We start from the raw sequence: 23,685 nt of genomic DNA, 5'->3' as shown, positions 1-23,685 counted from the left end.
ATGTCAGTTGGCTTTTCATTGCCGATCATTGAGAGTATCTCTACCGCTCCTGCTGTCTCTAGAGAGTTGAAAACAGCACGTCCGGTGAACAGGTCAGGGTTCCATAGCCGCAGGCAGAACAGTTGAAACTAGAGCAGCAGCACGGCCAGGTGGACTGGGGACAGCAAGGAGTCATCATGCCAGGTAGTCCTGAGGCATGGTCCTAGGGCTCAGGTCCTCCGAGAGAGAGAAAGAAAGAATTAGAGAGAGCATACTTAAATTCACACAGGACACCGGATAAGACAGGAGAAATACTCCAGATATAACAGACTGACCCTAGCCCCCCGACACATAAAGTACTGCAGCATAAATACTGGAGGCTGAGACAGGAGGGGTTGGGAGACACTGTGGCCCCGTCCGACGAAGTGTCCTGTTCGGGGTGAATGAGACGGAGGTGGCAAGAATAAGGGCTGTCCAGAATGTCTCCTAACCGGAGGCGGTCAGAATAAGGGCTGTCCAGAATGTCTCCTAACCGGAGGCGGTCAGAATAAGGGCTGTCCAGAATGTCTCCTAACCGGAGGCGGTCAGAATAAGGGCTGTCCAGAATGTCTCCTAACCGGAGGCGGCGAGAAGAGTGGAAGAAAGAAGTGAATTTGAGGAAGGAATGGTAGTAGGAGAAGAGACACCAGATTCCATGTTAACAGAGGGATCCTGACATGTTGCATGTTAAGAAGGTGGACTTTGTAGTGTTTATTACTTTGTAGCGTGTATTACTTTGTAGTGATTATTACTTTGTAGCATTTATTACTTTGTAGTGTTTATTAACTGCACAACACAAACAGAGAGGAAATCTGAGACAATAGGCATCATTGTGAGTGTGGCTATGCGTTTTTGGGGATTCCTTTTTCTTTTTCTCATCGGAGGCATTACAAGTAATCATGTCGATGAATGCCCCGTCCTCACAGGCACCTGAGGGATGTGATTTGAATGTGACTGAATGAGTGGGATGGTTGTTTGATTTATTTGTGTATTTACTCAGCTCCCTCTTCCCATAATGGAAAATATTTGTATTTTTGTTTTGCTTCAATACCCCGTACAGTAGGTGGCAGCAATACACCAGGATGTGTAGTCTGACATAAAGCTTTAAAGAATAAAAATAATGGAGGAAGAGGGTGGGGTCAAACTATCTGATTTGAAAAGTGAATCTCAGAACATGGGAGTTTCTATGACTGGGGTAGCAGTAGATATAAAAGTTGACCAGTTGAGGGCAAAGCTTCCCGTTGTATGCGATGCTCGTCGTTTGATGCGAGAGAGTAATAGGATACGGCGCGTGTCAAATTTGATTGATTGCTGACCTTATGACCTGATGACATGTACAGAATATGTGCCCCCGCCCCGCCCCCCCTGTTCGTGTGGTCATGTGTTAGAGGGTGTTTGAACTTTTGGGGCCCATGCCCCCTCCACCCCCAGTTTTATCTCCCTTATGGTTGTTATCTATGAAGCAGGAATGTCTGGGGCTATAGATAGCGCTGTGGCCTCAGCATTATAAATGTCCAGAACAAGCCATTTTTTTAAGACCTGAATATGTGTGTGTGTGGGTGTGTGTGAGAAACAAGGAATGTGTGTGGTTGTGTGTGTGTGTTAGAAACAAGGTCCCTTGGGCATTGTGTCCATTTCAGGCTTTAAACAACAATTAAATAGCCATCTAAATAATGTTTCTCAGCCTAGTTTCCTATTGAGTTCTCTTTATATGTACAGGCACAGAGCTTCCAGATGGCTCCAGCCTAAGGATTTTCAGTGCATGTACACACGGGGAGATTAGAACCCCAAAGAAAAGATCCTAAAGGTACTTTCAGATTCAGGTTTATCATGACAGCCGCTTTATGAAAGGCCTTTACTTATGGCTAAACAGCTTCTACACAGCTTATTAATTAATGCTGTGGGATGAAATTATGTGTTTCTAGGAGGGCTTAAACAAATATACAGTGAAACAAACATGGCCACTTTACACACATTTTTATTGACTTTTAAAAAGACCACAGTAACATGACAGAATTTGTGCAAAGGCAACGAAATCTGCTAGGGATATTAAATGTACAACAGTAGTATTCTGTAACAAGCAATACGTGTTAAACATAAGGGACATGCAATCATGACAGGCTCTTTATGAAAGGCCTTTAACTATGGCTAAACAGTTTTCCACACATCTTATTCATTAATGATGTGGGCATAGCTCCCTTCAGTAACCACGAGCACAACCGTTCAATGATTTTAACTGGCGGCTTTATTCAGTAGTTTCAGTGAGAATTATCCCCTTCAGTGAGAACTATAAAGTAAATTAAAAATACAGTTAAGCACACTCTTACAACATTATCTTAGGAGTGACTCATTAGCTTGGTATAACTCTGAAGTGCTTACATACATAACAGTTTAACCGGCGTTATAAGGGGTTCAGATTAAACACATGAATAAAGGAAAAAATACCTCATTGGCTGCTTATTACAGAAGGGAGGAAATCAAACTTCACACTTATTATTCCTGGCATGAATTCACACTTCATCCTAACATACACTCGTCAACCTTTATGAACTACACCCGATGACATGAAAATTTAGCTAACGCAGCGCAGGATTGCCTTCCCTACAAAAGTGTGTTGCTACAATAAGGATCCCCAGTTACAACAGTATTAGCTACGTAGTTCCGCTTGTATTATCATTTTCCCCGCACAGCGGACACATAATTTGGAATTATAATATGTGTTAAAATGTAGGTACTAAATATTTTGAATTAAATCACTGGTTTTAAAAATGTATCGCACGCTTTAACGATAGGGGAAGAGGTCATTTCATATTTCGTTTTAGGGGGTTATTAACTTTATGGAAAACAATATTCACACAAACAACACCGTTTAGAGCAGTTTGGAGATTATTAGCCATGTAAACGGGGAGCAAAAGAGCGGATTTAACCAACTCTGTACAAACCCCGACTGTAACCATTATAAAACTAAAACAAACAAAAAAATGTCTCGAAACACACACATAGTTAGGGACAGAACGTGGAGCATATACTTTAACACTGTTACCACAGCTTTAGCGCAAACCCACAGCCCCGAATATTTAGCTGCCAGGACAGATTAAAAAAGAGATGTGAATAAGGGAATCCCTCCTAATAGATATTTCTGAAGGCTACTGTACATAGGTGATTGGGAAGCGACTGTTAGACGTAGATTCTCAGAAGCAATTTATAGTCTTTCCTACAATGGTATGTTATAAAGTTTGTAATAATGTACAACTGTAGGTCTCCAATGTTTTTACATAAAAACACTAATGATGCATGTTTAAATAGTAGTACAATTTGGTAATGAATTCGAACATGTCTTTAAAAAGTTAGTACTATATATTTTGGGTCTTAAATCAATGGTTTTAAAACAGTATCTCACCCTTTAACGAAGGGAAAATGTCCTTTCAAGCCATCAACCACGTCTGTCACGAAGAAAAAAATACAGAAAATCCGGGTGCGTGCGTGCGTGAGTGTGCGGTACAACTGTAGGCCTCCAATGTTTTTACATAAAATACTAATGATTCTTGTTTAAATAGTAGTACAATTTGGTCATTAATTCTAACACGTCTTTAAAACGTATGTACTAAATATTTTGGAATTAAATCACTGGTTTAAAAAATGTATCTCACCCTTTAACGTTAGGAAAATGTCCTTTCACGACATCAACCCGGTCTGTCACGAAGAAAAAAGACACGGAAAATCAGGGTGCGTGCATGAGTGTGCGTGTGACGGAGCAGCAGGAGTGTGTGTGTGTGTGTGTGTGTTTTGTTTCAAAAACAAAGGGTGGGGTGTGTGTTCAACAGGGCCCAAGCATGTAGCCCCATTCTATCTGTAGAGAATCGTTTGAAACCAAGGTGTGCACTATCATGCATAAGGCATGTCGATATATCAGCCGACCACCCGGGGTTAAACATAGATATCTCTAATCTGCGGCCGGTGACCCCCCAACCCGGTTGCAGACAGAATGTCACGACATCCCCTCCTGTTGTTTGAATTCATAGCCTTTGTTCTCTAAACCAAATATCCTGTATTGGAGGAACCGATGAAACAGACAGTATTAGGTCTTTTTGTATGAAAGGTCTACGAACGTTGGAACATCTACAACTATTGAAGATGCAAAAAGGGGTTTTCAGAAAAACATTTGGTTTGCAGATATGTATTATTATAAAAATAATATAACATTATTATCATAATCTAAAACACTTTAAATGAGCTCTAATTCAAACATGCAAGGATATATATATATATATATATATATATATATATATATATATATGATACGATTACCCACTTTAAAACTGTTGCTGCAAAATCACTTCTCAATAGGTGTACATTTCAAGCTTTCAACAACAATAAACCAACCAGCTCAATAATGTTTCTCAGACTTACACACTGTTGAGTTTTCCTAGTTAGTAAAGAAACAACCACTAAGTCAAAACTACACGAATTGCCATTATTTTAGTTAACAGCCACCCATGGTTGACTTTGGTACTTTTTCTTTGTACTTGCACCAAGCCTCCAAGGGGTGTCAAAATTGATTGATTGCTGACCTTATGACCTGATGACATGTACAGAATATGTGCCCCCACCCCGCCCCCTGTTCGTGTGGTCATGTGTTAGAGGGTGTTTGAACTTTTGGGGCCCATGCCCCCTCCACCCCCCAGTTTTATCTCCCTTATGGTTGTTATCTATGAAGCAGGAATGTCTGGGGCTATAGATAGCGCTGTGGCCTCAGCATTATAAATGTCCAGAGTAAGCCATTTTTTAAAGACCTGAATATGTGTGTGTGTGGGTGTGTGTGGGTGTGTGTGAGAAACAAGGAATGTGTGTGGTTGTGTGTGTGTGTTAGAAACAAGGTCCCTTGGGCATTGTGTCCATTTCAGGCTTTAAACAACAATTAAACAGCCATCTAAATAATGTTTCTCAGCCTAGTTTCCTATTGAGTTCTCTTTATATGTACAGGCACAGAGCTTCCAGATGGCTCCAGCCTAAGGATTTTCAGTGCATGTACACACGGGGAGATTAGAACCCCAAAGAAAAGATCCTAAAGGTACTTTCAGATTCAGGTTTATCGTGACAGCCACTTTATGAAAGGCCTTTACTTATGGCTAAACAGCTTCTACACAGCTTATTAATTAATGCTGTGGGATGAAATTATGTGTTTCTAGGAGGGCTTAAACAAATATACAGTGAAACAAACATGGCCACTTTACACACATTTGTATTGACTTTTAAAAAGACCACAGTAACATGACAGAATTTGTGCAAAGGCAACGAAATCTGCTAGGGGATATTAAATGTACAACAGTAGTATTCTGTAACAAGCAATACGTGTTAAACATAAGGGACATGCAATCATGACAGGCTCTTTATGAAAGGCCTTTAACTATGGCTAAACAGTTTTCCACACATCTTATTCATTAATGATGTGGGCATAGCTCCCTTCAGTAACCACGAGCACAACCGTTCCATGATTTTAACTGGCGGCTTTATTCAGTAGTTTCAGTGAGAATTATCCCCTTCAGTGAGAACTATAAAGTAAATTAAAAATACAGTTAAGCACACTCTTACAACATTATCTTAGGAGTGACTTATTAGCTTGGTATAACTCTGAAGTGCTTACATACATAACAGTTTAACCGGCGTTATAAGGGGTTCAGATTAAACACATGAATAAAGGAAAAAATACCTCATTGGCTGCTTATTACAGAAGGGAGGAAATCAAACTTCACACTTATTATTCCTGGCATGAATTCACACTTCATCCTAACATACACTCTTCAACCTTTATGAACTACACCCGATGACATGAAAATTTAGCTAACGCAGCGCAGGATTGCCTTCCCTACAAAAGTGTGTTGCTACAATAAGGATCCCCAGTTACAACAGTATTAGCTACGTAGTTCCGCTTGTATTATCATTTTCCCCGCACAGCGGACACATAATTTGGAATTATAACATGTGTTAAAATGTAGGTACTAAATATTTTGAATTAAATCACTGGTTTTAAAAATGTATCGCACGCTTTAACGATAGGGGAAGAGGTCATTTCATATTTCGTTTTAGGGGGGTTATTAACTTTATGGAAAACAATATTCACACAAACAACACCGTTTAGAGCAGCTTGGAGATTATTAGCCATGTAAACGGGGAGCAAAAGAGCGGATTTAACCAACTCTGTACAAACCCCGACTGTAACCATTATAAAACTAAAACAAAAAAAAAATGTCTCGAAACACACACATAGTTAGGGACAGAACGTGGAGCATATACTTTAAACACTGTTACCACAGCTTTAGCGCAAACCCACAGCCCCGAATATTTAGCTGCCAGGACAGATTAAAAAAGAGATGTGAATAAGGGAATCCCTCCTAATAGATATTTCTGAAGGCTACTGGACATAGGTGATTGGGAAGCGACTGTTAGACGTAGATTCTCAGAAGCAATTTATAGTCTTTCCTACAATGGTATGTTATAAAGTTTGTAATAATGTACAACTGTAGGTCTCCAATGTTTTTACATAAAAACACTAATGATGCATGTTTAAATAGTAGTACAATTTGGTAATGAATTCGAACATGTCTTTAAAAAGTTAGTACTATATATTTTGGGTCTTAAATCAATGGTTTTAAAACAGTATCTCACCCTTTAACGAAGGGAAAATGTCCTTTCAAGCCATCAACCACGTCTGCCACGAAGAAAAAAATACAGAAAATCCGGGTGCGTGCGTGCGTGAGTGTGCGGTACAACTGTAGACCTCCAATGTTTTTACATAAAATACTAATGATTCTTGTTTAAATAGTAGTACAATTTGGTCATTAATTCTAACACGTCTTTAAAACGTATGTACTAAATATTTTGGAATTAAATCACTGGTTTAAAAAATGTATCTCACCCTTTAACGTTAGGAAAATGTCCTTTCACGACATCAACCCGGTCTGTCACGAAGAAAAAAGACACGGAAAATCAGGGTGCGTGCATGAGTGTGCGTGTGACGGAGCAGCAGGAGTGTGTGTGTGTGTGTGTGTGTGTGTTTGTTTCAAAAACAAAGGGTGGGGGTGTGTGTTCAACAGGGGCCCAAGCATGTAGCCCCATTCTATCTGTAGAGAATCGTTTGAAACCAAGGTGTGCACTATCATGCATAAGGCATGTCGATATATCAGCCGACCACCCGGGGTTAAACATAGATATCTCTAATCTGCGGCCGGTGACCCCCCCCCCAACCCGGTTGCAGACAGAATGTCACGACATCCCCTCCTGTTGTTTGAATTCATAGCCTTTGTTCTCTAAACCAAATATCCTGTATTGGAGGAACCGATGAAACAGACAGTATTAGGTATTTTTGTATGAAAGGTCTACGAACGTTGGAACATCTACAACTATTGAAGATGCAAAAAGGGGTTTTCAGAAAAACATTTGGTTTGCAGATATGTATTATTATAAAAATAATATAACATTATTATCATAATCTAAAACACTTTAAATTAGCTCTAATTCAAACATGCAAGGATATATATATATATATATATATATATATATATATGATACGATTACCCACTTTAAAACTGTTGCTGCAAAATCACTTCTCAATAGGTGTACATTTCAAGCTTTCAACAACAATAAACCAACCAGCTCAATAATGTTTCTCAGACTTACACACTGTTGAGTTTTCCTAGTTAGTAAAGAAACAACCACTAAGTCAAAACTACACGAATTGCCATTATTTTAGTTAACAGCCACCCATGGTTGACTTTGGTACTTTTTCTTTGTACTTGCACCAAGCCTCCAAGGGGTGTCAAAATTGATTGATTGCTGACCTTATGACCTGATGACATGTACAGAATATGTGCCCCCACCCCGCCCCCCCTGTTCGTGTGGTCATGTGTTAGAGGGTGTTTGAACTTTTGGGGCCCATGCCCCCCTCCACCCCCCAGTTTTATCTCCCTTATGGTTGTTATCTATGAAGCAGGAATGTCTGGGGCTATAGATAGCGCTGTGGCCTCAGCATTATAAATGTCCAGAACAAGCCATTTTTTTTAAGACCTGAATATGTGTGTGTGTGGGTGTGTGTGAGAAACAAGGAATGTGTGTGGTTGTGTGTGTGTGTTAGAAACAAGGTCCCTTGGGCATTGTGTCCATTTCAGGCTTTAAACAACAATTAAACAGCCATCTAAATAATGTTTCTCAGCCTAGTTTCCTATTGAGTTCTCTTTATATGTACAGGCACAGAGCTTCCAGATGGCTCCAGCCTAAGGATTTTCAGTGCATGTACACCTGGGGAGATTAGAACCCCAAAGAAAAGATCCTAAAGGTAATTTCAGATTCAGCATGACAGCCACTTTATTTATTTTAAAAACTGTTTAGCCATAAGGCCTTTCATAAAGAGGCTGTCATGATTGCCTGTGCCACATGTTTAACACGTATTGCTTGTTACAGAATACTACTGTTGTACATTTAATATCCCCTAGCAGATTTCGTTGCCTTTGCACAAATTCTGTCATGTTACTGTGGTCTTTTTAAAAGTCAATAAATATGTGTGTAAAGTGTACATGTTTGTTTCACTGTATATTTGTTTAAGCCCTCCTAGAAACACATAATTTCATTCCACAGCATTAATTAATAAACTGTGTAGAAGCTGTTTAGCCATAAGTAAATGCCTTTCATAAAGCGGCTGTCATGATGAACCTGAATCTGAAATTACCTTTAGGATCTTTTCTTTGGGGTTCTAATCTCCCCAGGTGTACATGCACTGAACATCCATAGGCTGAAGCCATCTGGAAGCTCTGTGCTTGTACATATAAAGAGAACTAAATAGGAAACTAGGCTGAGAAACATTATTTAGATGGCTGTTTAATTGTTGTTTAAAGCTTGAAATGGACACAATGCCAAGGGACCTTGTTTCTAACACACACACACACACACACAAAAACACACACACACACACACACACACACACACACACATTCCTGCTTCATAGATAGCAACCATAAGGGCAATAAAACTGGGGGTGGGGGGGCCATACACTTTCAAAAGTTCAAACACTGAAACACCCCCCAGTTCAACCAGGTCCCTAGACATCAATCAGCATGACTACTTCAAAGGATGCAATATAGATACAGTGCCTTGCGAAAGTATTCGGCCCCCTTGAACTTTGCGACCTTTTGCCACATTTCAGGCTTCAAACATAAATATATAAAACTGTATTTTTTTGTGAAGAATCAACAACAAGTGGGACACAATCATGAAGTGGAACGACATTTATTGGATATTTCAAACTTTTTTAACAAATCAAAAACTGAAAAATTGGGCGTGCAAAATTATTCAGCCCCCTTAAGTTAATAGTTTGTAGCGCCACCTTTTGCTGCGATTACAGCTGTAAGTCGCTTGGGGTATGTCTCTATCAGTTTTGCACATCGAGAAACTGAAATTTTTTCCCATTCCTCCTTGCAAAACAGCTCGAGCTCAGTGAGGTTGGATGGAGAGCATTTGTGAACAGCAGTTTTCAGTTCTTTCCACAGATTCTCGATTGGATTCAGGTCTGGACTTTGACTTGGCCATTCTAACACCTGGATATGTTTATTTTTGAACCATTCCATTGTAGATTTTGCTTTATGTTTTGGATCATTGTCTTGTTGGAAGACAAATCTCCGTCCCAGTCTCAGGTCTTTTGCAGAGTCCATCAGGTTTTCTTCCAGAATGGTCCTGTATTTGGCTCCATCCATCTTCCCATCAATTTTAACCATCTTCCCTGTCCCTGCTGAAGAAAAGCAGGCCCAAACCATGATGCTGCCACCACCATGTTTGACAGTGAGGATGTTGTGTTCAGGGTGATGAGCTGTGTTGCTTTTACACCAAACATAACGTTTTGCATTGTTGCCAAAAAGTTCAATTTTGGTTTCATCTGACCAGAGCACCTTCTTCCACATGTTTGGTGTGTCTCCCAGGTGGCTTGTGGCAAACTTTAAACAACACTTTTTATGGATATCTTTAAGAAATGGCTTTCTTCTTGCCACTCTTCCATAAAGGCCAGATTTGTGCAATATACGACTGATTGTTGTCCTATGGACAGAGTCTCCCACCTCAACTGTAGATCTCTGCAGTTCATCCAGAGTGATCATGGGCCTCTTGGCTGCATCTCTGATCAGTCTTCTCCTTGTATGAGCTGAAAGTTTAGAGGGACGGCCAGGTCTTGGTAGATTTGCAGTGGTCTGATACTCCTTCCATTTCAATATTATCGCTTGCACAGTGCTCCTTGGGATGTTTAAAGCTTGGGAAATATTTTTGTATCCAAATCCGGCTTTAAACTTCTTCACAACAGTATCTCCGACCTGCCTGGTGTGTTCCTTGTTCTTCATGATGCTCTCTGCGCTTTTAACGGACCTCTGAGACTATCACAGTGCAGGTGCATTTATACGGAGACTTGATTACACACAGGTGGATTGTATTTATCATCATTAGTCATTTAGGTCAACATTGGATCATTCAGAGATCCTCACTGAACTTCTGGAGAAAGTTTGCTGCACTGAAAGTAAAGGGGCTGAATAATTTTGCACGCCCAATTTTTCAGTTTTTGATTTGTTAAAAAAGTTTGAAATATCCAATAAATGTCGTTCCACTTCATGATTGTGTCCCACTTGTTGTTGATTCTTCACAAAAAAATACAGTTTTATATCTTTATGTTTGAAGCCTGAAATGTGGCAAAAGGTCGCAAAGTTCAAAATAACACACCCTCTAACACGTGACCACAGGAACAGGATGGCCTGGCCGGAGGCCCATATTTGGACATGTACACGTCATCATGAACACAGGGTCATAAATCAAAACTTTGACCCGTGCCGTCTACTTTATTCTCTCTACCAAGGAATGTGTAGTATTAGGGAAAGTAGTGGAATGTGTTAATTGTAGGGGTGCCCATTGAGCTGGTGATCAGAAATGCGAGAGCGGCAGGTTGAGTTCTCCAAGGGTTAGAGTAGTGCAGAAGTTGTCATATGCTGAGGCAGTGAAGAAAATAGAGGTAGGTGGGTTAAGGGGGAGGAGTGATGCACAATCGAGAGCATCCTGGCGGGCTGTATCACCGCCTGGTACGGCAACTGCTCTGCCCTCAACCGTAAGGCTCTCCAGAGGGTAGTGAGGTCTGCACAACGCATCACCGGGGGCAAACTACCTGCCCTCCAGGACACCTACACCACCCGATGTTACAGGAAGGCCATAAAGATCATCAAGGACATCAACCACCCGAGCCACTGCCTGTTCACCCCGCTATCATCCAGAAGGCGAGGTCAGTACAGGTGCATCAAAGCTGGGACCGAGAGACTGAAAAACAGCTTCTATCTCAAGGCCATCAGACTGTTAAACAGCCACCACTAACATTGAGCGGCTGCTGCCAACACACTGACACTGACTCAACTCCAGCCACTTTAATAATGGGAATTGATGGGAAATGATGTAAATATATCACTAGCCACTTTAAACAATGCTACCTTATATAATGTTACTTACCCTACATTATTCATCTCATATGCATACGTATATACTGTACTCTATATCATCGACTGCATCCTTATGTAATACATGTATCACTAGCCACTTTAACTATGCCACTTTGTTTACATACTCATCTCATATGTATATACTGTACTCGATACCATCTACTGTATCTTGCCTATGCTGCTCTGTACCATCACTCATTCATATATCCTTATGTACATATTCTTTATCCCCTTACACTGTGTATAAGACAGTAGTTTTGGAATTGTTAGTTAGATTACTTGTTGGTTATTACTGCATTGTCGGAACTAGAAGCACAAGCATTTCGCTACACTCGCATTAACATCTGCTAACCATGTGTATGTGACAAATACATTTTGATTTGATTTGATTTGATATACCAGTACAGAGGGAGGAGTGGTGAGAGTAGTAGAGATATATACCAGTACAGAGGGAGGAGTGGTGAGAGTAGTAGAGATATATACCAGTACAGAGGGAGGAGTGGTGAGAGTAGTAGAGATATACCAGTACAGAGGGAGGAGTGGTGAGAGTAGTAGAGATATACCAGTACAGAGGGAGGAGTGGTGAGAGTAGTAGAGATATACCAGTATAGTGGGAGGAGTGGTGAGAGTAGTAGAGATATTTACCAGTACAGAGGGATAGGCAAAAAGTGATATACGTTTCAGTAAAATGGGATTTTTAGCATATATAGCAATGGTTATTTATTGTACTGCGGGGATGGATCGGAAGTCTCAGAAAATTGAGGTTGTGGTGGCAGCTGCAGAGAGGTATTTGGGTGTACGAGACTTGACAGCAGAATAGTTACAGGGTGTGTTAAGTGGTGTTGTCCCATCCTATCCTTTCAGGATGATGGCATGAGGTAGGAATAAATACATGTAATTAGTGAGTGTAGTGTTAAATGGTAGGGTATTTATTTAGTACATGTTTATTTAATTGTTTTATATATATTATTATTTTCAAGCAAATTATAAGGGAGTTGTACTCCAGTCCAGTAGGTGGCGGTAATGCAACAAATTGGATGCCAACCGCGGCTAAATCTCATAGAAGAAGAAGAATGGGCGTGTCTAGAGGGGCTGCTGTTGGTCTAGGATATTGGGAGCGCAGTTCCATCGAAACTTTGAAGACAATATGTTGAATCTTATTTTAGGTGCTGTTTTGTAGTGCATGCTTCACCGAAGAGAGGTGGCAAATCGCGTGCTAACAATTGATCCGTAAGTAGAATTTGTCATACGTGTCGCTATATTTTTGTTGTGCGCTTTCTGAGCCTCAAGGCAAATTACCTGTATGGATGCATGCATTTAATTCCATATGGCGCGTGCCCATGGCTCCCTAAAATCAGGGGTCGGTTTAGGCTAAATTAAGTTTAGCACCACTGAAATTAGCCTTAACGGAAAGGTTTAATGTTTTTGTGCATCCATTCCCTGTGTCATTTCACGTTTGTCTTGAGTTATTTGCGCGCAAACATCCGGCCGATATTACGTAGCACTGTGATAAAGTCGCTCTCACTACAGTGGAAGTTAACAGGAATACGACTTAAATCGCGAAAACGTCTGTCATACATGTCAGACTTTAAAACTGGCCTGTGTCATAACTCGGGGTGATGTCTTCCCTCGAAGGAGCCATTGATCATATTTTCCTACCTCAAGAAATGTGTCTAGCATATGTGTCCCTATTTGTCTGCCTGTAGTCCAGGATGCATTGCATGGTGCAGTTTCCAGAGATATTCTGGAAAGCACAGCATGTCGACCAATCGGGTCCACGTTGTCATGCTTCGTCATGCGGCTGCTAAAATAATCCAATCTCAAAATAAGTGTATGTCGAGAAACGTGCTTATTTTTCTCGAAAGTACGCAATGGCCCGATTCTAAAGCTATACGATACTTCAGTGAGTAAATGAATTATCTCGGAAAATATGTGTAATGTTGACGACATCCGTGCTAGTGTGTTTTTTTATTTATTTAGCTAGCGTCCAATAAACTCCCATTCACTCCTTGAAGGAGTATTATCCCAGTATTGCACAGCATGCGGCCCATAGACGTAGCATAGGCAACGTCTAAAAAAAGAATATCTGACGTTGCGAATGTTAAACTCCACACTGTACGGCAGGTTGAACATGGTGAGAGGGCTGTACAATCGCCAATACAAACTGCACTAACCAGCTACGTTAATTATATTGTCTTCGGAATTATTTCGTGTAGCTACGCTAGCTATCCGGCTCATAGAGAGCATTGCATTGTGGATTTTGTAGTCGACTTGAGCTGCAACAGATTTCCAAAACGATTTCTCATTTTACCAACCTTTTAACGCCAGAATGAAACATTTTTTCCACCATAAAACATCGTTTTCACATAGTTTAAATACACTTAGGTTGGAGTCATTAACTTGTTTTCCATCCACTCCACAAATGTAATGTTAACAAACTATAGTTTTGGCAAGTCGGTAAGGACATTACTTTGCATGACACAAGTAATTTGTCCAACAATTGTTTACATACAGATTATTTCACTTATAATTCACTATCACAATTCCAGTGGGTCAGATGTTTACATACACTAAGTTGACTGTGCCTTTTAAACAGCTTGGAAAGTTCCAGAAAATGATGACATGGCTTTAGAAGCTTCTGATAGGCCAATTGACATAATTTTGAGTCAATTGGAGGTGTACCTGTGGATGTATTTCAAGGCCTACCTTCAAACTCGGTGCCTCTTTGCTTGACATCTGACCCACTGGGAATGTGATGAAAGAAATAAAAGCTGAAATAAATAATACTATTATTCTGACATTTCACATTCTTCATAAAGTGGTGATCCTATTTAATATGCTTTTGGGAAACTGGGTTGGTTACGCAAGCAGCCGAATTCAGATATTTTGCTAGCTAAGAGATTAACGGGCTAATCTAATGTGATGCTCCAGACCAATAATGGACTAAAGGAGCCTAACGTTACTCCTTACAGTCCAAGGACCTTACACGTTCTGTTTAGAAGTCAATTGGCTCTAGAAATGTGAAGGAAGAGGGCTTTATATCACATTAAAATAATTTCACAACTGCAAAATATGCACTTGAGGACAGCTCATAATGTCTAGACTGGAGCAAATGGAATGGCAAACACACAGAAACCATGTGTTTTAATACCATTCTGTTCCAGCCATTACCACAAGCATGTCCTCCCCAATTAAGTTGCCACCAACTTCCTTCTCTGTACACTGTTTTAACTGGTTAACACTTGCACCCTGCAGTATTTTTCAGTAACAACGTGTTTGGCGTCCATCTTCCCTTTACTCACAGGTGTTTGGAGACGCAGATGGCTCATTAGCACAGATTGTCAACGCTTTAACATGGAAAGATGGCGGTGTGGGAAGCCTAACCCTATAAAAGGTGTAGTAATTTAACCTTTTTGTTTTTTGAAAATGATTTCTCGCTGATGTGTGTTTACAAAACCATACAAAAAGTGATGTGTTAATGTATAGAGAGCAGGCGTTGGTGGCTCTTAAAAAAAACTCCCCCTGCCAGAAGATACTATGTCAATAGGCGCTAAAGGAAGTTTGCGTCTATGAATGGGCCACTGTTTGGTAGCACAGAGAATTTGACCAACCGTAACTTGTCGACACTTTTAAAGACAACCAATGTCTTCTAAACATCCATGTCTAGTTGCAGAGGGTTTGTTTTAATTTAGAAAATGCTTAAATATTTTGATCCAAAAAGAAAAATTTGCACACACATTTCATTTTTATTTGACCTTTATTTAACTAGGCAAGTCAGTTACAAACAAATTCTTATTTTCAATGACTGCCTAGGAACAGTGGGTTAACTGCCTTGTTCAGGGGCAGAATGACAGACTTTTACCTTGTTAGCTCAGGGACTCGATCTTGCAACCTTTCGGTTACAAGTCCGACGCTCTAACCACTAGGCAACCTGCCGCCCCGTTCATACACCAGTATATGTAGGTAAATCTGATATGGTCACATGTGAGACTGATTTGAACAGAAAAAAAGATCTGAATTGGTTCTTTGGGTGGTACCACTGTGATACCAACTTTCTGGGTAAAAAGACTGAATACATAAAAAAAAAATTGGGGTGTGGAGCAGAAAACCAGTCAGTATCTGGTGTGACCACCATTCGCGTCATGCAGCGCGAAACATCTTGGCATAGAGTTGATCAGGCTGTTGATTGTGGCCTGTGTAGTGTTGTCCCACTCCTCTTCAATAGCTGTTCGAAGTTGCTGGATATTGGCAAGAACTGGAACACGCTGTCCTACTTGTCGATCAAGAGCATCCCGAACATGCTCAATGGATAACATGTCTGCTGAGTATGCAGGCCGTAGAAGAACTGACATTTTCAGCTTCCAAGAATTGTGTACAGATCCTTTTCCACATGGGACAGTGAATTTTCATGCTGAACATGAGGTGATGGCGGCGGATGAATGGAACGACAATGGGCCTCAGGATCTCGTCATGGCATCTCTGCATGCAAATTGCCATCGATAAAATGAAATTGTGTTTGATGTCCGTAGCTTATGCCTGCCCCATAACCCCACCGCCACTATGTTCATAACATTGACATCAGCGAACCGATTGCCCACAAGCCGTACACTCTTATCTGCCATCTTCCCGGTACAATTTAAACCGGGATTCATCCTTGAAGAGCACACTCCTCCAGTGGCCATCAAAAGTGAGCATTTGCACGCTAACGTCGGTTACAACACCAAACTGCAGTCGGGTCAAGACCCAGTGAGGACGACAAGCACGCAGATGAGCTTCCCTGAGACGGTTTCTGACAGTTTGTGCAGAAATTCTCCGGTTGCGCAAACCCGCACTTTCATCAGCTGTGCAGGTGACCGGTCTCAGACGATTCCACAGGTGAAGAAGCTAGATGTGGAGGTCCTGGGCTGGCGTGGTTACACATGGTCTGCTGTTGTGAGGCCGGTTGGACATACTGCCAAATTATCTAAAATGACGTTGGGAGTTGGCTTATTGCAGAGAAATTAACATTAAATTATCTGTAAACAGCTCTGGTGAACAATGGAGGCCTTCTATTGTCCCCAGCACAAGGTGCACCTGTGCAATGATCATGTTTAATTGGCTTCTTGATATACCACACCTATCAGGTGGAGGGAGTATCTTGGCAAAGGAGAAAGGCTCACTAACAGGCATGTAAACAAAAATTTTACAGAAAACAAACCTTTTAGAGACTCTTTTTGTGCATATGCCACATTTCTGAGATCTTTTATATCAGGCCATGAAACACGGAACCAACACTTTGCAATTTTGCGTTTTTATATTTTTGTTCAGTGTACTTCCGTCTTGTGCTCGTGCCTTAGGTGGTGAGCATTAAAATCGTCAGCTATACACAAAGAGCCAAGTCTAAATCAGGTTATTAATACTTTAATACGGACTGTTTGGTAGCAATGTGTGAGAAAGGAAATTCCACACTCGGGTTCTAAAGGAGCAAGGATCCTGGAAGCCTACTGTTGTTTCTTTATTTTTCATTAAAAAAGAGGCAGCACTCTTGCTCAGAATGAAAAGCTTTTTTTAAAATAAATAAATTGTTAACATGAAATGTAGGCTATGTTCTCATAGATTTGTATACAATTGAATATGCAGCATTATTATAAAATGCCCACCATAACCTTAGTCAATAAAATATAGGGCTAATACAATGAATGTTCCTAGTGTATATTTTAACTCAATAACCCCCTGCATCTCATTTTGCAGGTGAGGACCAGAGTAATATCTCTGGAGGAGGTGATTCCCATCAGGAACTACAGATGGACCACTTTGGACATCCTCTTTTTCGTCTGAGCCCATCATTGAGAGCTGAGCCTGTGCCGCAGACGCTGGGACATTCAGACAGTTTCAGACTAGACGAGCATCTGGGTGTGTCTCGGAATGTTGAGGAGATCCTGGACTATTGGAGACTGGACCCTGTTTGTAGTCCTGGAGGTTCAAAGACAGGAGCTGGAGATCCAGAGCTATTACCAGTCGGTAACAAGACACCAACAGCTATGATGGATGTTCCTGTGTTTACTCTAGCCTCACAAATAGATCTGTCCAATGGAGGAGTAACATGTGAGCCATGTGATGTTAAGAAAGTACCTACAGAGACCAAATGCAGTGCATTGACCTCCCTTCACATTAGATCCAAAGAGAAGCAGCAGTCAGAGTCTAGTAAAAAGAGTGATTTGGATTTATCTCAGTGTAAAAGTGAGATTATGTCTGAATGTCCTGAGATGAAAGTTGAGGATCCTATTTGGTCATATTATTATCAGATTGAATCCGGCATGACTCCAGTTAAAAAAGAGTCCTTAGAAAATGCTACTGTAGCTGTCAAAACCAAAAATGAATTTGATTCTGAAATGAAAGTTGAGGATCCTATTTGGGCATGTTATTTTGCAGAACAGGAAAAAGGGGTGCCTAATGTTGAAAGGAAAACATATGTGAAAGAAGAACCTGTAGATATTGAGATTCCATTTAGCTTTGCTCTTGGTTCATCTTCACCGGAAAACGGTGTTCAGCTGACTCTGACTGACAGATGTGATCAAGATGGAAACGGAGGCCTAAATGCAGTGAAACCTGCCGAAGAACAAAGTGTGAAAAACTCTACAGAAACTTACTATGTGAAACGGGAAATGGTGGACATCAAAAATGAAGATCCCATATGGGATCATTTTCACCTGAATGAAGTAAAGGATTTGAAGCCAAAATGTGATAATTTAGTATCTCTACTTACGTCAATGATAGAAGAAATCCATCAGCCACCAATCTTCAAGGAATTGCTATCATTGAGGACTGAGAGTACAAAACCCATCCATATGGTCAACGTATCAGTGCCTACAATCACAGGAGGGCAGGAACGCACTATGACCTCTGACCCAAAAGGCTCTTCTCAGCCCATTTCACACCAGCCCAGCAAAAAGCAAAGGTTGGAGTGCGAGCCTGGTGACAAATCACTGGCCTCTAACTCAACACAGGCAAATACAAACCAGAGATCACATAATAAGCCACAGCAGCAAGATGGAACACCAGGCTTTTGTACATCTACTCATTCTCATCATACAGACATTTCCCAGTCAGACCTGGGTTCTCAGTCAAATACGACAGACCGCTCATTACCAATGCCAGGTATTAAACATCTGCCTCAAACATCAAACATCTACAACAAACTTAAACCATCTCCTACTGCAAAAGAAATTGTAAATACCTGCCAACTATGTGGGAAATCGATTGCTTCACATAAACTGTCAGCAGAGGCTGTAAAAGGACCCGGACAGACAGACACAACTAGACCCTGGACATGTTGTGTATGTAAATCAACTTATAAAGGCCCAGGACAGTGGGTGTATCACAGACAAAAACACATTAGTGGCTTAAAATGCCTTGAGTGTGGAAAGTGTTTTAAAACACAACATAGCTTGGATGTTCATAGTAAGACGCATTCTAAGGAAAGGCCTTTCTCTTGTGAGGAGTGCGGCAAGACCTATCGCACTCTCAGCCTTCGCAACTCACACATTTACAGTTGTCACACAACTCCCAACCATGCCTGTCAGGAGTGTGGCAAGAGTTTTAGGCAAATAGCCCATCTACACATTCACATGAACATACACACAGGAAATAGACCCTATCAGTGTGCAGACTGCAAGGCTGCCTTCAAGTCGCCCTCCGCACTGTATACGCACAAGACTATTCACACAGGTGAGAAGCCCTTTGTCTGCCCTCTGTGTGGCATGCGTTTCCGCCTCAATGCCTTCCTCACTGTCCACCTGAACACACACACTACCACCAAAGGAAAACTGCACAATAAGTCAGGGAAAAGACCATCGAAGAGGGAGCAGTCAGACTCTGAAGAGACCTCAGACTCCCCCTCTGACTCAGACTCCCCCTCTGACGCCACCCCTCAAACCCCCACCTCTAGAGAGACCAGGAGTCAGTGGAAATCGAAGCAGGTGGAAAACTGAAGGTGAATGGAACACTGTCGTTCCTCTTTATATGCTATGATCTGATGATCCAAGGATGAAGCATATTTTATTTGAATGTGTATTTTTTACAATCTTTGTGCTTAGTGAAACCTAGTTTTAGGTTCAGCCTAGTTACTGTTTTGTTGATTGCTGCTTCACAATCAAATGTTTTGTTCAAATTAAACTAACTTTGCAATGTCTTTGTTTATTTGTTTCTATTGGCTGTTGTCATAGCACAATGGGGTCATAGCAGGATATGTTACCTCTCACAGCAGCCCATGTGTACATGCACGTGTGTATTTGTGTTAATATTTGACTATTTTGCAATACAAAGGAAACAGGTCAGAACAAGCATACGTAGTATTGTACGGGTAATATTTCCCTGTGAATCCTTTTGCTGAAGCACTTGTGTGCTGGATGTTAACAGAAAGGGCTGTGTGGCACAGGATGTAAGTGATATATTGTATCATTGAGCAGTCCAAACTGCTGAGGACTACCACAATGCAACACATTAGATCCACAACTGAAGAGCAGTAGACCCCGTATATTTGGATATATCAGTATTTGTTTTTACAAAAACACTGAAGACCTGTATCAGGTATATGAATTAGATGCTGATTACACAATGTATTTAATTCATGGATAAATTACAATTGTGTAGGTAATTTATGTTTTGATTTGGTGATAGTGATAGAAAAACAGAAAAAACCTTTGGTGTCTAGGACTAGTATTTAGCAGGGCCATATAGGCTAGGGCCCAATGAAGTTTCAGGTCCATTGTCAGTAAAAGACAAATGGTCAGGTCACATGCCCACGAAGGAGGTACACCAGGTGTACCACTAAGGGGCAGCAGACTCCATGGATCCAGAGTTCTGATACTGTATGTCCGGGATGGGCAACATTGATGGGGGTGGGGGCCACAAAAAAATGGAACTCATGAGGGGCTGCAGTGGCTCGTGGGCCACATCGGGAAAAGTTTACAGTGATAGGCTCTATTAAATGTATAACCTACAAACAGTATTAAGTTGCCATTTGTGTTGGTTTGGTCATAATTAGAGGTACTTTATTTTACCCAAGTGGAATTAATCCCTTCACTTGACCTCTGAGTGGCCCTTGTTTTGTCAAGTCACTCACTCCATTCATTGGACGCCATGGGCTACAGGATTGACTGTATATGAATGGACAAAGCCAGCAGTGATGTCACACCATTCATTAATATGTGAAGACTCAATGGCGCATTTGCGGACTAGGAAATCTATTTTAGTGACTAAGATGGCATCTAAATGGGAGACATTTTCTAGATAACATCAGAAAGACAGAGGCGAAGCAAGAGGGTCTACTACCGTCTAAATCTGTCCACGCAGGAATACAGCGATAAACCGAAGTCCCGCCTTCCCGCTTTAGGGATAACGACTCATTGTTTGGGCAGGGATTGGAGACAAGACAATCTTGTCATTATATTATGCAGTCAATCTATCCTATAGACGGGTTGATTGTTAAACAATAAAACCAACTTGTGCACAACTATGGGGCAAAACAGACAGTTGGCTTAGATTGTTGACATGTAAACTATATTTCGTCTCCAATGTTTATTAAAAATATACCTACATTTGCACTATAATCACTTGTCTTTCAAACGCATCTTGGTTAGCTAGCCAGTGAATTTTAGCCATATTAGTGTTGACATGAAATCAGTCAAAACAAGATATGGTATCAACTACATGATTAAACTAGCTGAAATGAGCCACATATGATACCACACATTATCATTTTTTGTCATTGTTTCTGGCTTATACAGAACCACAACTCATGGGCTTCTGCCCTACTGATGTGTGCGCATCGTTTTCGTGACGTTGTCAGCTAAGGAGGGGTCGACTCCTCAGTAAGAAAAGTAGCTATTGGCTGTCCTAAAATGCGCTAGAAGTCGCTAAATGACGTCATCGTCTAATTTGCGTAATTGGCCATGTAATTGTAATGGATGCTGTAGGAGAGAGGAATAACGTCGTAGGAGAGAGGAATACTGTCGTGGGACAGATAGAAAGTTAGTATGTTTAGAACTACAAATGAGCAAGCTGCAGAGAGTGGCACACAGTGAATAAGAACCAGATTATGTGAGGCCATACTCCTCCTTCAGCACTTCATGGACCCCATTGTTAATCCTCGTTATAACAGAGGCATTGTCAGTCCCTATCCCCAGGAGTTTCTCTTTTTTAAGACAACACTTCTCGAGGAAAGCCACAACAGCACAGGCTATAGATTTGGCATCTCCTCCCTCCAACTCAACAAGCCCCAGAAATGTTGATACAATTGTCTGCTTGGTGTCACTAAAGTACCTTATCACAACCCCCAGGTACTTAGAAACACTTACATCCGTGGACTCATCGAGGAGGAGGCTGAAACGCTGGTCACCCACATCTGCTACCAACTTTTTCAGAAAGTATGGTGCTAGAACACCATTAATCATTTCTGTGCACTTTGTCCTGTGCATGTTGAAGTGAGTAGCAGCAGTGGAGTCTGAGAAAGCAGCTCTCCATGTTTCTCCAATGTGATCACATGCCAGCATGGAACCGTGTCCAGCGATAGCTAATGCCATGGTGGCCTCAGCCTTTTTTGAAGAGTCACATTTTTTAAACCATAAATGGCAGCTTGTTTTGGGTGGAGGAACTGTTATAAGGCTTTGCCTTTTGAGTGTGTTTTTGAGTTGTCATGTGTTTTTTTTTACATCACTAAGTTTGGTGTAGAAATCAGCCTGACAATACAGGTAGTATGCCCGTGTATCATTTCCAATAAACAGCTTCATCCAGCCATGAATTCAGGGTGTGATTCCCACTCCTTTCTGTATTTTTGAGTGTACAGTTTAGACTGAGACATGATGAGCTAGCCAGCTAGATGTTTAGCTTCTGTGGACAAGGTGAGTAAGTGACTGAGGCTGTGTGAGTCAAATGCAGTGATTTATTTTTGTGCAGTGATTTATTTTAGACAAAGAACATTTTACATTTACATCCCGCCCTGAATGTAAGCCAGGGCGGGATCAGCCAGTGGAGGCTTCCCGCATGCGCGATTCTTTTGCAGTCTGGACACGGAGGGGTGAACATCTCCTACTCTGACTGCAGCTGGGAGGGAGTGCTGGACGGGGGTGGGGCCCACGGCAGCATCCACTGCTCGTTGAGAAGAGTAAGAACTATACGTGCTTTCACGTCAGAGTCTCCAAAAGTCTCCAATAACACCAGAAAAAGTCGCTAGATTTGTCGCTAGTCGGTTTTTTGAAAATGTGTAGCTAGAGGGGTCTGAATACTCGCTAAATATAGCGACAAAGTCACTAAGTTGGCAACACTGGGATCCTGCCCTCAGGCTGCTGCTGCTTCTTCTTATTCTCCTTCTTCTATGATATCATGGCGGTCCGCAAACAATTGTTTAAGTGCATGCTTACACCTACTGAGCTGGAATGTACGATCAATCATGATCTGCCCAATTCTGTACTACCATAAAAATAAAATTCAAAACCAAATAAATTCAAAACTTCTACTACATCCTCCCGCAAAACTCTTCCCCAACCCCATTCAACTTGATCTATATCATGCTGAAACACTCCACCCTGTTCAGCATGTCAACAACCATTTCAAGAGTAACATCTGTCACCCCTAATATCTATTTTGCCATCTCCACAATAACCTTCAACCTGGCATTTCTGCTTTCCACAGTCGTATTAATAACCTTATCAATAAAAGCTGTGAAGTCAACTTTATTCATTGTCAAAGTGTCATTTGACACTGCACATTCATGAGCACAACATTTCTGAAAAGGCCTTGAAATCCTGCCAAGACAAGCACCAACCCTGACAGTAGGTGCACTTACTACAGGTACATCCATGTAAGCTCCATCAGTCCACAATGTATTTCTACCAATCTGTTTTACATATGATACATCATGACTGATCCTATATCTCTGAGCCTCTCTCTGTACCTGGCATCCACCAAATGCTGCACTGTGTTCTCCCCCACAATTATGGCCGTTTAACCTTGACATTGTTTCCACATTCACCGTAATCATGTTCCCCTCCACACTTGGCACATCTTTTCTTTCCTTGACACTGAGCAGTTACATGTCCCTTTCTTTGGCATTTAAAACACTGCAGTGCATATGAGACACATTCTCTAACATTAAAACTAAGGAATCCTATCTGTACTT

At 41.2% G+C, this 23,685-nt stretch overlaps 1 protein-coding gene and 1 long non-coding RNA gene across 2 annotated transcripts; one reads left to right on the top strand and one right to left on the bottom strand.

The window, feature by feature from the left end:
- Nucleotides 1-5,510: 5,510 nt before the first annotated feature.
- Nucleotides 5,511-7,499, bottom strand: LOC135562441 (uncharacterized). Its single transcript, XR_010459959.1, has 2 exons — nucleotides 5,729-7,499; nucleotides 5,511-5,570 (listed from the first exon to the last, which is right to left on the bottom strand). It is a non-coding gene; the product is annotated as an uncharacterized LOC135562441 (long non-coding RNA).
- Nucleotides 7,500-12,616: 5,117 nt separating this feature from the next.
- On the top strand, nucleotides 12,617-19,698 carry LOC115101361 (zinc finger protein 181-like). The gene is made up of 3 exons (XM_029620776.2): nucleotides 12,617-12,758; nucleotides 14,833-14,922; nucleotides 17,259-19,698. Exons 2-3 carry the CDS (start codon nucleotides 14,883-14,885, stop codon nucleotides 19,496-19,498), a joined length of 2,280 nt encoding a protein of 759 aa, XP_029476636.1. The 5' UTR covers nucleotides 12,617-12,758; nucleotides 14,833-14,882; the 3' UTR covers nucleotides 19,499-19,698.
- Nucleotides 19,699-23,685: the final 3,987 nt, after the last annotated feature.

The sequence above is a fragment of the Oncorhynchus nerka genome, linkage group LG19 (genome assembly GCF_034236695.1).
Source record: "Oncorhynchus nerka isolate Pitt River linkage group LG19, Oner_Uvic_2.0, whole genome shotgun sequence".
Taxonomy (NCBI): Eukaryota; Metazoa; Chordata; class Actinopteri; order Salmoniformes; family Salmonidae; genus Oncorhynchus; species Oncorhynchus nerka.
This window is presented reverse-complemented; position numbering and strand designations above follow the sequence as displayed.